We start from the raw sequence: 16,990 nt of genomic DNA on the forward strand, positions 1-16,990 counted from the left end.
ATAGCATTTGAATCTGTGTAATATGACAACGTTCGTCGGAATGGTTTGGTTGCAGCGGTTTCTGTGTAATATTTCTATATTTTAGATGTGCATATTACACAAGTACCATGTAATAGGATATGGTGATCTTGTTTTCGTGTAATTTTAGGGTGATGTAATATAACATCAAAAAGATGCTAATATGCATCTGATTTTCGCTGTTACATCGGATTTTTATTACATCGGCTGAATTACGTCGATGCAAATTACATTATTTTTTGCTGTGTACACATTACTTATCAATCTCATGTTGACTAAATCCTTTTCAACATTGACTTGACGAGTAGAGTGTAGCTCAAGATGGGCTTGCCGTTTTGCCGTTGTACCGCGCTACCGCTCACATTGTGCTTGGGGCTTAACGGTCTGTCCAAAATACTTTGATAAACCCTACCACGGAATTGAGTTGAAACAATCCAAAATTGAGCTGAACCACGTCTCCGTGTTCGTTAATAATCTCTTCACGCCCACTGTTTCCAAACCGCTTCAGCGAACCGGTTCAATCTAGTACCTTCTGATCATGACCCGAACCACACGAATTGTAAACCAAAGAAGAATGTCAAAATATGACGTCTCTCAGCGAAAAGTGGAGCATCTTTTTATCGGTTTTTGTTGTGGTTCCGATTTGCACCAGAGTGCCGATGCGATGCAATAATTATTTTTCAAATCCCATCTGTTTCGCGTTCGGAATTCTTTCCTATTGAAAAACAATGTATCATACCTAGTTTAGAATAATCAATTAACAGTACATTTCGCACAATCTGAACGAGATTCCAACGACGCCAAGGTGGATAAACTAGTGTACGTGCTTGCGAACTGGAATTTGTTTGCCCGCATCTGGATGGCCGCCGACGATGGTGAAGCTGGACGGATTGGAGTGCTGCCACCGGAAGACCAACCATTCCCGGCGCTATCGGACGGTATTCACCTCTCGCCGCTGGTTTCGGTGGGTGCCTGCTTTGTGATTGCCGTGATCTATGTGGCCAGTTTGTACGTGTGGCAGTCCAATCATGATCGGTGAGTTTTTGACCTGAGAGCAGACGATGGCACGGTGCTCCCTAGATGGTTAATAATAAACAAAAAATCTCCGTCAAATCTGTGCTGACCAGTCGATTCACATGTCGACTGCATGTCTGAGCAGAATTTCAATTCCATCATAGGGCTTGTAGCAGGTCTCTTTTTTTTAATGGAAGGACTTTTTTAACCAAAATAGTCTCTAAAGTCTCTCCTCTTTTTATCATTTGGCCTCCTCCATTTGACTTTGCCGTGAATGGCCAAATTAAATATATACGCGTAACGGTCTGTCCAAAATACTTTGATCACCCTACTCCAAGAGGCCTTAGCCGAGTGGTTAGAGTCCGCGGCTACAAAGCAAACCTATGCTGAAGGTGTCTGGGTTCGATTCCCGGTCGGTCCAGGATCTTTTCGTAATGTAAATTTCCTTGACTTCCCTGGGCATAGAGGCATAGAAGTGCTCATACGAACACTAAGCTGAGTATCCGGCTCTGTCTCAGTGGGGACGTTAGTGCCAATAAGAAGAAGAAGAAGAAGATAAATTGATCGCTTACTTAAGAGCCAGTTCGCGAGAACCGCAACCCCCTTTCCAAGGGAAGTTGTATTGATGTTCTCCGATCAGGCTGAAATTTTCAGGGATATTTTGCAAAATATTAGATTTTTATATTAGGGGGAAGTGGGACAAAATGACCCCCAATGATTTCATGTCACTGAACATGCAAAATCACAAAAACTGATATAACTTTAGTAAAAGTGCATGGATTATGTTGAAATTTGGCATGCTTACTCTACGCTATATAAACTTTAAGATAAGCATGGTATATAAATTTTGAAAGTACTTCAAATCGAAAAAAAAACAAGTTTTTAATAAAAATTTTAGTGATTTTCAAACCGATTTTTTTTCTCACCAACCGAACTAGGTCAAAAAACTAAATATGACATTTTGTAGGGCAACTCATGGACTTTCATTTGAGGTATAAACCAGACATGCCGTTTCAACAATTTTCCAAAAAATATTTTTTTTTTCGGGGTAGTGTCTTGAACTTGTGCCATTTTGCGAGTACCGCAACCCCCTTGCCTAGAGAGGTTGTATTGATGTTCTCCGATCGAGCTGAAATTTAATGGAGTTGATTTCCTATATAACAGAAGATATTTCGCAAAATTTCAGATTTTTATTTTAAAGGGGTACAAAATAATCACTAATATTTTTTTTTAATATAAAATCAATTAAACTGCTTATAGCTATAGTAGAAATGCACGGATTTATATGAAATTTGGCATGTTTACTTTACGTTACATGAATTTGAAAATAAACATGGTGTTTGAATAAAAAAAAATGTTTTAAATCGAAAAAAAAAAAAACTGTTTTGTTTTTGTAATATTAGATTGTTTTCATTTCGGGCTGCAAATCTCTTAAATAAAGATATCTATCTAGGGTAAATGATGGCTTCGGCACCGTGAGGGTATTTTCGGCAACACCAACTTATTATCCTTCATACAATTAATCTAGGCAACACACCTTAGCTTCAATACTCTCAGCCTATTATTTGATGTATAAGGTCCCTTGTAAAAGAAATTTGATCACAAAATATCATAAAATACCGGATTTATCACCAAAAGAAAAAAATGCCTTCGATATTATCGTCATTCTTGGCCTGCCGAAGAGAACAACACAAGAACAGCTAAGAAAAAAATCACTGTTTTGAAGGGCCCATTTCTCAGCTCCAATGCAAATATTTCACAACTGTTATACACCGATCACTTAAGCAATAAAAAACACTTGCTTTGTCTTCCAAAGTACATAAAAATACCTCATTTCAACGTTTTATAATCACAAAACAAAATTATTGCACTTTGCATTCTTCGGCAACTGCTTTTTATCACTGCACCAGGTTGCCAGAAATCTGTATTCTATATTGGTGCATAAATTATTTAGATTTGAAAGGCATTGAGAAGTTCAAGTGAAACTTGTTAAGTTGTTGTGAATAAGTAACATAGCACATGTTGAGCAAAACCAAGACTTTTAATATATACTTTTATGAATTTAGCAGCGCATGAGTTCCAATAAACTAGGCAAAACATAAAACACACGTCTTTGAAATGAACACCAAATTTGGCAACACTCCAGTTGTTTTACAGGGTGATGTTTTTTTTTATGTGGTGGTGTTAAACATGGTTTTGCAAAGGGCTAATCTGATATTTTTGAAGTTCGAATTTGGTGAATTCAATGTATTATTAATATTTGTTGTGTTTTTTCAAGAAGACTTGTTATGTTTATAAACAAGAATATTGTAATACATTTCAATGATATTGCTACTCAACCAACTGTTAAACTAGGGCGATTCCAAATTTGAAAATGTTTGAAAATCCAATCTGCCATATATAACTTACCAACCTAACCATAAAAATAGTGTTGTCTGAAATTTTCTGTGGTGCCGTGCTATTTATGTGACTATGGATACCAGTGAATTCGGCACCGCTTGAACGTCAAATTTATGAACTCGTGCATCGGTCCATAAAGGGTTTGCAGTTGCAGCGTGACGTCATTGTAAATTAGCTCGACGCGCTGAAGTTTGCAAAAATCGAAAGGTTTATTCACATGTTTCATAACGCCAGAAATTACAATTTTCAACACCCATCCACCACCTCATAACGTAGTTTGTAAGAATATTTTCCGAATTTTGTATGACCTGCACGCTAAGATCAGTCTACCCAAATATGGGTAAAGTTTACTCATTATCGCGGAAAAGTGCACACACTTATTTCATGGGTAAATGAGTTTTACTCATAAGTTGGTAAAGCCTTTCAACCCATAAACGATGCGAGCGCTGCAGGTGGCGGATTGGCCACCTACCATATTTTTGAATCGACCGTTAAAAAGGTGCTCGATGCATAATTATGTCTGACGTCTGTTTGTCTGGTACAACATTAAAAACTAAATTTTAAAGCTCTATTTGATTGCTGAAGTGCTTTATTATGATGTTCAGATGTATTGAAGAACATTTATACAATTTATTAGCGGACATATATGAAATTTAAGTTAAATTATGAGAAACGCCAGTTTTCCAATGATTTTTGCTAAATAATTCAATAATTCGAACTATAGCATTCGTTTTGGTCATTGGCTCCACTCTATTAATTATATTCGTGAGCTCTGATAGAAATTTGGTTGAAATACATACAGTTTATAAAAATCATAAAAAGTTTTTATCTCTTATGAGTTCAGAAAATTGTTGTGCCATAACTTCAAAACTCTTCTAAAATGATATTTTTAATCAATGTGAACTCAAAAAAAACAAAAAAAAAAAAAAATTTCTTTCTAAACAACAGGTAAAGGTTCATTTTGAACGTGTATGTAAAAAGAATTTGAACCACGAACTTCGTTTTAAAATAAAGTGCCCTAAACTAAGCTGTACATACCTCCATATAATTGATGTTATCGCAATATTCAATTATCTTTGAATTAATATTCAAATTATATTCAAAATAGCACCCTATTTTGCCATTTATTGATTTCATAAGAAAAATACAAAATAACTTGAATGAGCAGAGAGCATTGATCTTCTTTTTCTAGAATATATCCTGTTGTTTTCATCATTAAAAAAAACATTTGTGTTGCGGTAACGGCAATAATATTTATTCCATAAATCTCTATAATCATGTTTGGTAGTAAAATGTAAATTAAAAATAATAATTACGCAATGTTTTGATACGAACATTAACTATGGATTATGTATATCCATTTAGGAGCCAAATTGATAGATATTGACTATAATTTTTGGTATTGGATTTGTTATAAATGGTCTATTACCTAAGATCCAAAAGTCGATATTCACTCCTAGCTACTCTAAAACAGATTATAATTTTTTGAAACTTGTGCAATATTCGCAGTAATCATTCTTAAGGAAATTATGTTGAAAAAAAAATTTAAGTTATTGTTCAACTTACCGAATATTTTAGCAAAAAAACATGGGAAAAGTGGTATTTTTCTTAAATTTACTTAAGTTTCAAATATGTCCGCTTATAAATTTTCCAAATGTACTCTAGTACATCTGAACAACACAACAAAGAACTTAAGCAATCATCTAGTCCATTAAAAATTAGTTTTGAATACAACATTTCTATTTTGTTAGGTGTACGAATATGGAATTGGGTCAATTATAGACACAAACCCAATACTTTTCCATTATTCCAAAGATTTTAGCAAATGACTACAGTTTGTCATTGCCAAACAATAGATGACACCTATGACCTTTGTTGTTGATAAAGTATATCGAAGTCCATGCACCATTTAATAGTTTGATATCAATTTGATATGAAAACAGTGCCCCGTACGAAAATGAAATTGAGTCACTGTAGGTAAACATATTTTACTCATAATATGAGTGAATTTCACCAAATTTCATCAGTATAATTTACCCATCTTATAGGTTATGCAACAGACACCCAAATTTGGGTGAATCAATCACCCATTTTTAGGTAAACTGAACTTAGCGTGTGTAACATCTTGAAGACACCCACGCACCCTCTGCAGCGTTATAAAATATGTGAATGGGCCCGAACTTCACGCGTTGATTAAGCCATATTTCAACGGTAAAGCATAGTATGTTATTTCGTTCAAAAGAAGTAAAAAAAATCGTGACCGAATGGGTTAAGAAATTTGATACAGTGAGTTCCATTGGAAATTACATTTGGTCTTAGCTGCGTACTCCGATCAAAGAAAATTGATTTTCTTGACCATTTCAGGGAAGTAATTTCCCACCCATCGAGATAGACGATTATTTTTCTTGTCAGCAGCAAATCAGCAGTAGGTATATATTTGATTTTATAAGTATGCATTTTTTGCATTGGCCCTTTCACCAAGTGCAGCATAACGAGTGACGTTTATTTTCAGACGATGTCAACAAACATGATTTCTAACCTATACATATACCAGTTTTTCCGCAGTTTTCGATTGACGAAATGAACATTTTTGTTGCCGACAAAAGATATTGCATTGCCGACAATAGTAAAAGTGCCTCGTGATTTTGATTACAAAATATCGATTATTTCGATAGTAATGTGTTATATTGTGAATATCGACCATTGAATAAAGTGTGCACAAGTGTGTTTCAGGTATCCCCTGCTATTTATCTTGCGTCATGCTGAATATAATTGCATTTTAAAAAGTTCACCCGCTTAGACTGCTGAGAATACGTAAGTTCCCCTATCTAGATTGTTTTCAAATCGACTTATTTTTTGTCAACCGATATAGGTCAAAAAACTAAATATGAAGTTTTGCAGGGCAACTCAGGGGCTTTCATTTGCGGTATACCGTGGTGAATAATAATCCGGACGGTATGAGCAGCGTATGGAGGCCTCTTGTCGGTAGTGGTAATACCGATTATATCATACCGTGTTGCCGCTGCCACATCTGAAAGAAATGTCACTTCCTTGTAAAAGTGATGATGAACAATAAGGCATTGTACCAATGTTTTCGTTAGCAGCCTCGGCGGTTTAGTAATAAACGTAGTTTCATCTCACGCTGTTTGGTTGGGAATCAACTACCGTATTATTTTTAGATTGGGAGGGCCACATGAGTGTTTATTTGTTTATTTGTTTATTTGGTTTCTAGCTTCATCTGCTTTTGCTTAATGAAGCGTTTGATGAGGAAAAGCCGATTTGAGTAGACCAACAACACGCGACTTGCTCAAAAAGGCGTAAAAACCTCATTTCTTTTCTACATAAACATTACAATCACTGTCAGTAACAATTATAAACAAAGTCAATAAATACAATACAATCACAATTACTTTTCTACAAACATTGTCAATCATCATAAAACCTAAAAACTATTCGTGCATCATCCATCCATCCAAACATCGTGGTCTACAGGAAACATTACGATGATCTCTGATCCAGACTCGGCGACAATAGTAATCGAGAATGAGAAAAAAAAAACATCTAGTAGCACCATTTACAACCTTTAGAGTTGTTGGAGAGGAACTCACCTGTTCAAAGTCGGTAATGAGCCTTGTAATCGGCGTTTAAACGCGGTTGTAGAGATGTTAAAGTCGAATACGTGAAATACTTCGTTAAATCTGGCAGATATGAAACGGATTGGGTCATGAAAGCCATATACTGTACGGCGTGGCTCAAGCTGTAGAAAGTTGCGCTGGCGTAGAATTCTTTCAGGAGCATAGATGTTCAATCGTCCTAAAATTTCGGTAGAGTCGACTTCTCCCTGCAATGTTTTTCCAACAAACACTGCTTGGCTAATACATCTCCTTTCTTCTAAAGTCCGCAGTCCGAGTAGTCCGCAACGATCTTCGTACGACGGCAAGTTCAGCGGGTCACGCCATGGAAGGCTTCGAAGCGCTTGCCTGACAAACTTTCTTTGTATGGCCTCTATTCTGGAGATCCAGTTCGCCTGATATGAGCACCATACAACAGCATTAGATTCCAAAATTGAGCGAACTAGTGCACAATATAATGCCCGCAAACATAGAGGATCATGGAACTCGCTGGTTAGTTTAAAGATGAAGCCAAGTTGTTTGTTGGCCTTAGATATGATGTGTTCGTAATGTAGACGGAAAGAAAATGCCTGATCGAGTATAACTCCCAGATCTCGGATATGGTCGACGCGCTCCAGATGTTGATTCAGTATTGTATAGTGGTGAACAATTGGTTGCAATTTTCTGTGAAATGTTATCACGCTGCACTTAGCTAGGCTTATTGTCAGCTTATTATTGTAGCACCATGCTACGAATGAGTTTAAAATCCGTTGGAGTGTGTAACAATCTTGAATGCTGTTAACTACAATGAAAATCTTAACGTCGTCCGCATAAAACAATCGACAGCCCGGTGGCAGCAATCTTGAAAGCTCATTCACGTAGATTGAAAACAGCAGAGGTCCCAAATTACTTCCTTGATGAACGCCAGTTAGATTAGTGAAGAATTCCGACGACTCATCGCCTGTTTTAACTAGCAGCTTGCGATTTGTGAGATAGGATTTGAACCAATCAATAAGGTCTGATGAGATTCCTAACTTATTCAGTTTGGCAAGTAATATCTTGTGATCAACTCGATCGAACGCCGACTTTAGATCAGTATATATCGCATCAATCTGTGATCCTGCATCAATATTTCTAATGCAAAACGAGGAAAAGTGCAAAAGGTTCGTTGAGGCTGACCTTCTAGGGTAAAAACCGTGTTGATCCGAAGAGATATAATTCTTACAGCTCGCAAAAAGCAACTCGTAGATGATGATTTCAAAAACTTTTGAGCATGCGCATAGTGAGGTTATTCCTCGGTAGTTCTCAACGTTTTGCTTGTCGCCCTTTTTGAACACTGGAAACATTACAGAAATTTTCCAGTTAGATGGAAACAGACGCTGTCGCAGAGATTCGTTGAACAAAAAAGCTAGCGGACGGATCAAGTTGTTTGCGCATTTTTTTCAAGAGACAGGATGGAATTCCATCCGAGCCGGCAGCGGTTGAATATTTCAATTTAGAGATGGCGGCCTTAACCTGCTGGTGATCAACCTGAACGTTGCTCAATTCACATACATTATATGGTACATCGCGGCACGTAGCTTCTGCTTCGTCATTAGATGCAACACAGCTGTTGAAAGCATGCTTAAAATGCGTGGCAAACAACTCACATTTTTCGGCGGATGTGTTAGCAGAATTGTCTTGTAGAAACATTTTTACAGGTAAGCCGTTTTCATTACGCTTGGAGTTCACAAACGACCAGAACTGTTTAGGATTTCGACGCAGGTTTTCCTGAATGCTCAAGGTATATTCTTGGTATAAAAATCTGTTATATAGCCGGTAGTTGTTGCTCGCATGATCAAATTGTTGTTTAACATGTGGGCATCTAGTTCTGCAGAACTTCCGTAAAAATTTTTACCTAATTCGTTTAAGCTTCTTCAAGCGAGCATTTGTCCAGGGAGGCTTGGGAGCAGGTCTACGAACAGGAACGTAATCGGACATTGTCCTGGTAATCAGGTGATTAAAGAGGTTCACGGCGTCGTCTAAGTTCGGGGTAGATTCTATAATGTTCCAGTCAATTTCTCCGAGGGCTTCGTTCAGACCGATGAAATCGGCCTTTCCATTGATTTGATTTAAACCGCTTAGACTGAATCCATCAAGAAGTGTGGTGCATTGAGTCGAAATGTGTGATTCTAATGGGTTGATTTGCAAGCAATTTCTTGTTGAATAGTTCCAAACAAGCGCTGATTGATTATAGTCACCGAATAAAAAAGCGTGATCCTGTATTCCGAGATTCGATTGAATTAGCTGGATTGACTCAACATGTTTGGATATACTTGGCATGTCGTTCTTGCGATCAGGAGGCAGATAAATGACACCAACGCTTATTTTCTGCTCAGGAAGACTCAACACCAACAACCATAATTGTTCAAGAGAGCTATCGACAGGAGTAGGGTCAAGATTACAGTTCAAACCAGAGGAAACAGCAATAAGTACCCCGCCACCTCTACATTTTCTGCTATTCAGCGTGCTACGATCGTTTCTAAATACGGTATAACAATCTCCAAAAAGCTCACATTTACTTTGAACATCGTTAATAGACAATTGATTCTTGCGGCAATCGAAGCAGATGTAACGAAGTGCTGGATTCTCTTTCAACGCTTTCGCTCCAGTTAAATTAATCTCAGCACATTTAGTGTGCAAAATTTTATCGCAGCCAAAAAAGCAATGCACTCGATAGCTCTCTGTTGTGATTTTATGCACACAACCACTGCAAACCACCGATGCCATGGTAGCAAGCGGTGATTTATTCTTGGCATCTTATTCGCCCCACGGGCGATAAACAAAGCTTTATCTGCTATATGCAAATCGCTTGGTTTGGATCGATCAGAACAGAATTATAAAATCAAGTATCGCACATCCAGAAAACAGAAAATTATGATAACTTCACGACTCACGTATTTAGAATGATTTTCGCTATCCAGTAATATGTCATGTCACGCGGAAAATTCACGAATTCACATTAAAATCACACGATGAAACGACACAATAAATTACACCATTGAAGCGCGCTTTGCGTGTTGTACCTTATAAGATGATATGGCTGCTAGAGATCATTTTATAAATAATTGAGTTTAGCTTAGTTTAGACAGACTGCACATATGGCTGCTATGAGACACTGTACTGTTTATATCTTGAATGGAATTTTGACTTTTACTAGCCTTGATGTTTGAAAATTTCACGAAAGAGTGAAAGAGAGAGGAAGATTGGTAAAAATTAGTACTTTTACAATAATAAACATATTTTTCAGTAAAATCCGTTTAAGCGTTACAGTAGTTCTTGTGATTTTGTGTATTTTCCGACACAAAAATATTGGGGTCATTTTGACTCACTTTTCCCTTATAAAATGTATAGTTCTGCCAAATAGGTTTCTATTTGAATACCATCAGTGCACCAGTTTCCGCTCATGTTCCAGTAGCCCGCTCACACTGAAAAAAGATAAGTTTAAACAACGAAAATTTGAAAACTTTAGCCGCTATACAATTCAAATCGACGAATAGAATCATACACTGTGGACATTTGTTTGTGTATTTACTCAAATTACCTTACTTTTTGAACTCGTGAGCGGGCTACTGGAACACGAGCGGATACTGGTACGTTGACGGTAGTTTTAAACACATCTTGCAAAACTATAGATTATTATGAGATAGTTGACAAGCTATACATCAGTGCTTCCCAAACTTTTTCAACTTTCGCCCCCTTGAGGCCAATATTTATCTGGAATCGCCCCCCTGAAACGTGATTCAAATATTTCAATTAAGCGTTGTACGCAAACAATGTCCTAGACTCGCATATCTATAGAATCATAATATAATATCTATTGTGTATATTTGAAAATATTCTCTTAAATACCAATAACCCACAGTTATTAGGAATGAATAACTGGACTGCTATTTATAATAGCAATTTTAACAATATCTTGCTTGAATTATAGGCAGCTGCATCAATTTTCGATACAAGTTCGGCTCAATTTCAACTATTCAAATGTAATGCATGCATGGGCTCCAACTTATAACGTAGCTTGAGGCGAAGCTCTTCAAAACTGATCCAAATGTAATGTTTTCCGAGCAAACGCACTTCTTTTCACATAAATGTGTCATATTTGTGTGAATTGCATTGATTTTGTTTGCAATTTTGCGTTTTTGGAGAGTCTCACCCTCCCTAGAAATATGTTACAAGTTGGTGCGTATATGTAATATGATTCAAAATATATGATTTCATATTATTTTTTCATAACCTGCTTCATATCTTCTAATTCTAAAGTTGCTGCAATAATTCTCATAAATTGTTAAAAATGAATGTTTGATGTTTTCTTTATCCGAACCAAAAACCCCGATAAAATATATTGAAGTCGAGAGTATTTTCCAACTAATTTTTCAATACAACATGTGAAAAAGGCGTTTTAACCAACACCAAAAAAATTTCAGATTTTTTTGGACGTTCTGCAGATTCAGATTCGACGTATCTCTGATATATCTTCAAATCCTTTTTTTTTTTAATAGAGTGTTTTTCGTCCTCCGCATCAAGTGGTTTTACCGTTGTATCCCGATTTTTATCCGCTAAATTTTTCAAGATTTGTTCCTCAAATGATTTGTATCACAAGAACTGATAAGAATGAGTGCAATCGAAACATAAAAATTGGTACTGTATTTTTTTCTCCGTAAAACGCTGGATGCCATTATAGGAAGGTAATATTTCCTATCCTTAAAGGTCCCGGCAAAAAACCCTCATATGATATATTGGGTATTTATCAAAAATGTGAACTAATCATTCCGATCTCGGGAAAATCTCAAATACCGACAATTTTTTGAAACTCACATGATATTTAAAAAACCTAAATGCATAGCACAAACATTTTGTGTTTGACATTCATCGAGTTTTATATATCATAATTTTAAAATTACCATGATTAGAGATATAAAGATCTAGGGATCTAAGGTTCTGGAAATAGTTAAGCTTAGAGATGTGTGTCCTTTAAAGGTTATGAGTTATTATTTCCAAATGCTCTTGGGTTAGCTTTTTCGCCCCCTTTCTGAATTTTTCGCCCCCCAAATTCTGTTAAACAAATTTTCGCCCCCTTAAGCCTGAAAATCGCCCCCAGGGGGGCGAATTCGCCCACTTTGGGAATCACTGCTATACATTTTTGTTGTTGTTGTTTGATGAGGGGGACTTTAACCCGATAGTCATTCGCCCCTAAAACTATAAATTGTGCTAATTGTAACTTGGTTACCTGATTAAGAGAAAAAAACTACTAATTGAACTTTAACACTACACTTTTTGCAAAAGAAAAAAAAAACTAAAATCACTAGTAAGGCAAGCAAACACCTTTGAACTCTAATATGTTGACAGATAGGCCTATTTCGTCTGCGACTTACAGACTTCTTCAGTGTCGTATACACTTCAGTGTTCATATACACTGTATTTACAAGTAGATGAATAACAGAATTTATTACTATACCATTTAATTCCACTATAGTTTGTTTCTTTTGACAAATACGCGTATTTCGACCTCAACTGTAAGGCCGTCTTCAGTGTCGTGTACTAGACTCGACTTATTATTATTATTTACAGCATATTTTTGCAATGTGGTGTTACTAAACTTTTGAACTATAACTTTGTATATTATTATGTTGCAATCACTGTATAAAAATCATATTTTTCATTCAATAAAGTTGTATATACGTTGTAGGTGTATTCGTCGACACTATCACTAATATATGTTCACCACGGAGAATAGAAGACCGTCTGGAGTAACTTTTTTGTTTTTGTAAATTAATTGTCAATGGTAACTGAATTCTATATGCGTATAAAATGATCAATCATGTTTATATCAAGAAAAAAAATTGAAATAAACATATTAACCTTCAATTAAGCATTTTATTGGTGAATATTATCAGAGTGTCCGTCCGAACTTTGATTCACCACGGTACACCGTGAATGAAAGCTCTTGAGTTGTGGTACAAAACTTCATACAGTAGTTTATCGATTTTATCACTGCTCATTTTAATATCGCTTCATTATATCACTCTAGATTAGCATGGTTGTCTATTCGATTTTATCACGCCACAATAATTGTATGAATTTCATACATTTTACATTGATAAATAACTACAAACAACCAACAAATATCTATTTGACCCATCTCTTACGTGCTTTTCATCTCATTCGCTCTATTTCTGCAACCTAAAGCTCAAGTTTCGATGAAAATTATATGGCAGAAACAGAGAAATCGAGAAATTGCTGTATTCAGTTTTTTAACCTAGTTCGGTTGACAAAAAATAAGTCGATTTGAATAAAAAACTAATTTTGTAAAAAACAGTTTTTCCGTTTTGAAACATTTTTTTAAATCATAATACCATGTTCATTTTGAAGTTCACTGAACGTTACTTTACGGCAAAATTTCATACAAATTCGTGCATTTTTACTATAGCTATAAGCAGTTTAATTGATATTGTATTTAAGAAAAAATCATAAGTGGTTAATTTATACCACTTACCCCTAATATAAAAATCTGAAATTTTGCGAAATATCTTCTGTTATAGGGTCGATGTACCAATAGCCGCATAGCTAAGAACAAAAATTCGTATAAAATCGAAAAATAATTATTTTTACATCATCTGAAAGCTTTTTATCTTGGTTTTGTGGGAAAAATATGAAAACTACGAAAACTCAAATGGTTGTATTTATTATCACGTGTGCCACTATAGGAATACATGTGCCTATAGTAGAACTATTTCTTATTTCTGTTCCTATAGTAGCTCTAGCATCACGGCGTTGGCAAAATACTCATCAAAACCGTATTTTAACAAAACTTTTATATTTTTCCTACAAAGTATGGATCAAAAGCTTTCGTTTGGTGTAAAAAAAGTTCTTAGTTCATCAATTATTTCGTAAGATAAAAAATAGTTTCTCTCAGTAGTGCTACTATAGGAACAATAGGTTTACTATAGGCGCAAGGGAGCTCAAATTTTAAGCAAAACTAATTATTTCGATCATTTTTTGAACAAAATCAATCTGTGTATCAATGGTACTTAGATAAATAGCTCCTGACCTTCATGTAAAAAAATGTTTTGAATAGATTTATAGCAAAACGGCCGTAAAAAGCCACTAGTGCGACTATAGGGAACTGTCCACTAAGGGAACACCGACACTATAGGAAATCAACTCCTGTAAATTTCAGCTCGATCGAAGAATATCAATACAACCTCTCAAGGCAAGGAGGTTGCGATACTCGCAAAATGGCACAAGTTCAAGACACTACCCCGAAAAAAAAAATATTTTTTGGAAAATTGTTGAAACGTATGTCTGGCTTATACCTCAAATGAAAGCCCATGAGTTGCCCTACAAAATGTCATATTTAGTTGTTTGACTTAGTTCGGTTGGTAAGAAAAAAATCGGTTTGAAAGTCACTAAAATTTTTATGAAAAACTTGTTTTTCTCGATTTGAAGTACTTTCAAAATTTATATACCATGCTTATCTTAGAGTTTATATAGCGTAGAGTAAACATGCTAAATTTATTATGTTGCACTTTTACTAAAGTTATATCAGTTTTTGTGATTTTGCATGTTCAGTGACATGAAATCATTGGAGGTCATTTTGTTCCACTTCCCCCTGATATAAAAATGTAATATTTTGCAAAACGTCTTCTTTTATATAGAATAACGAACCCTGAAAATTTCAGCTTGATCGAAGAACATCGATACAAGATGGGGTTGCGGCTCTCGCGAATTGGCTCTTAACCCTTAAAATCTCGGGACAAACCTTGAATTTACAAATAGGTAGTCACAAAACAGTAGATCAATTAATCTATATAAATAAAAATAGAATGGTATTTGTATGTCACGAAATGGCTTGAGAAAGGGCTAACAGATTTTGAAAATTCTTCAATAGTTATGTTCCTGAAGTGTTCCGACGTGTTTGTGTATATAAAAAGCAAAGGATATTTAACGGGAAAGTTGAAAAAAAAACAGGAGTGAACGGAACTTCCATTTTGCACGGGGCGTTCCATGGCATTTTTCAATAGCCTACTTGATGGCAAGACGAAGTTTGCCGGGACCACTAGTTTGAAATACATTTCGAAGTATGTTGGTCTTACAATCCTTCACTGAGCTATCCCACCTGACCATACCCCCATTTCTGGGTAATGGAAAAAAGCGTGGACACGAAGGGTCTATAACGGTCTCGGTATGAGGAATGATTGAAATTAACCATTTACGTTGTTTCAGCGATCATCCCTCAACGATCAAGAGGCGCTTCTTCAGCGTGTTCGTGGTAATGCTGATCTCCCCGGTCTTCGTTATGACCCTGTCATGCGACGCCGTGTTCCAGAAGTATTCCATGTGGGAGATTATGGGGTTCCGGTTAGAGGGACTCGTGACGGCTATCGGGTTGCCCTTGGTGCTAACGGCCATCCTGTTCCTAGGTCCCCTCAGCGGGACGTTGACCAACGGTTTGTGGCGAGTCTACTCGGAACCGATGTACTGGTTGAGTGCCGTACAGAATCTAAAGTGGCTACGGAATCATCTGGTGGCGCCACTGTCCGAGGAGTTCACCTTTCGTGCCTGCATGCTGCCTCTGCTGTTGCAGACTTTCAAGCCACACACGGCCATGCTCATCACTCCGCTGCTGTTTGGACTGGGTAAGATTCTTGAACAGTATTATTCTTACTTATTTTTATTTGAAAATGGAAAGAGGGAAAAGCCCATTCGTGTGTTTTTTAAGTCTTTATCAAAGAGGCACAAAACGACAAAACGTTATACAACAAACTTGAAACTAAAGGCTTCCAGATTTTTTAAATTATTTCTCCAGAGATTTCTTCTAGAATATTTAATATATTTCTCTAGAGATCCCTCCAGAAATTGCTCCACCTTTTCTTCCAGAAATTCCTCCAACGATTCTGCAAAGAACCATAGAGTTATTGCTTTATGGCTATTCCAAATTTAACCATTCCCCCCATTTCAGCCCATCTCCATCACATCAAGGAACGCCTGCAGGACGGGACCCCCCTCAGGATTGTGCTGACGGTGTCGTTCTTCCAGTTTTTCTACACCACCATATTCGGCATCTATTCGGCGTATCTGTTCGTGCGGACGGGTCACTTTGCGGCTCCATTCGTGGCGCATGCCTTCTGCAATCACATGGGATTCCCGGACTTCCAGGAGGTGCTTAGCCAGTCGGATCGCCGGAAAGTGATCTTTATCGGACTGTACGTGCTGGGGCTGGTCGGATGGATAGTGCTACTGCCTACGCTTACCACCCCGAGTTGGTATGCGAACAACCTGTTCTGGGCTGGAGAAGTGTGACGTGCTTCAAGGGAATATAACCCTGCATGGGAAGAATTTTGCCATTTTTGTAGCTTAAGTAAATTGCACTAGTTCAATATTTAAAAGATTTTCAGTACACACAAATGCAACTGTACGAATTTTATACCGAGCTGCGTTCTAAGATCACCGGTTTCGCTATTACGTTCTCTAGTCTAGTATAAAGCAGATTGTACGAATGTATAGGGAACAGTTTTGCGCCTCTATGCATGGCATAGAGCGAGGACACGCCGAATCAGGTCCTCAATAAAGAATGTGGGAGATTTGAAAAAGAAGGTGTATTATGCTGCCCATGTTCGCAAGGTCGACAAATACTATGATTTGATATCGATAAGGTGTTTGTTCTAATCCCCATCTAGATAGCTGCGTGCGAAAAATCTTAAAGCATTCATTATTTTCCGTTCCAATAACTAACATATGCTCAAGACGTCAGTGGCGCTAACGTTGACCTTGCAAACATGGATAGTATGAATGGCTTAGAGTTTTTTTTTGTAACACATAACGAAAATAAATTGTTTGATTATTTTAATTAAAGTGTGTTTAGCTTTTTTCAGTTATTATAATTAATCTGCAGATTCATTCATTTA

The 16,990-nt window shown here is 36.6% G+C and overlaps 1 protein-coding gene across 1 annotated transcript; it reads left to right on the forward strand.

The window, feature by feature from the left end:
* Positions 1–631: 631 nt before the first annotated feature.
* On the forward strand, positions 632–16,675 carry LOC5565703 (CAAX prenyl protease 2). Its single transcript, XM_001650013.2, has 3 exons — positions 632–1,053; positions 15,309–15,721; positions 16,045–16,675. The coding sequence occupies exons 1-3, from the start codon at positions 878–880 to the stop codon at positions 16,383–16,385; spliced, it is 930 nt and encodes a 309-aa protein (XP_001650063.2). The 5' UTR covers positions 632–877; the 3' UTR covers positions 16,386–16,675.
* The last annotated feature ends 315 nt before the right edge of the window (positions 16,676–16,990 follow it).

This window comes from Aedes aegypti, chromosome 1 (assembly GCF_002204515.2).
Source record: "Aedes aegypti strain LVP_AGWG chromosome 1, AaegL5.0 Primary Assembly, whole genome shotgun sequence".
In the NCBI taxonomy this organism is placed as follows: Eukaryota; Metazoa; Arthropoda; class Insecta; order Diptera; family Culicidae; genus Aedes; species Aedes aegypti.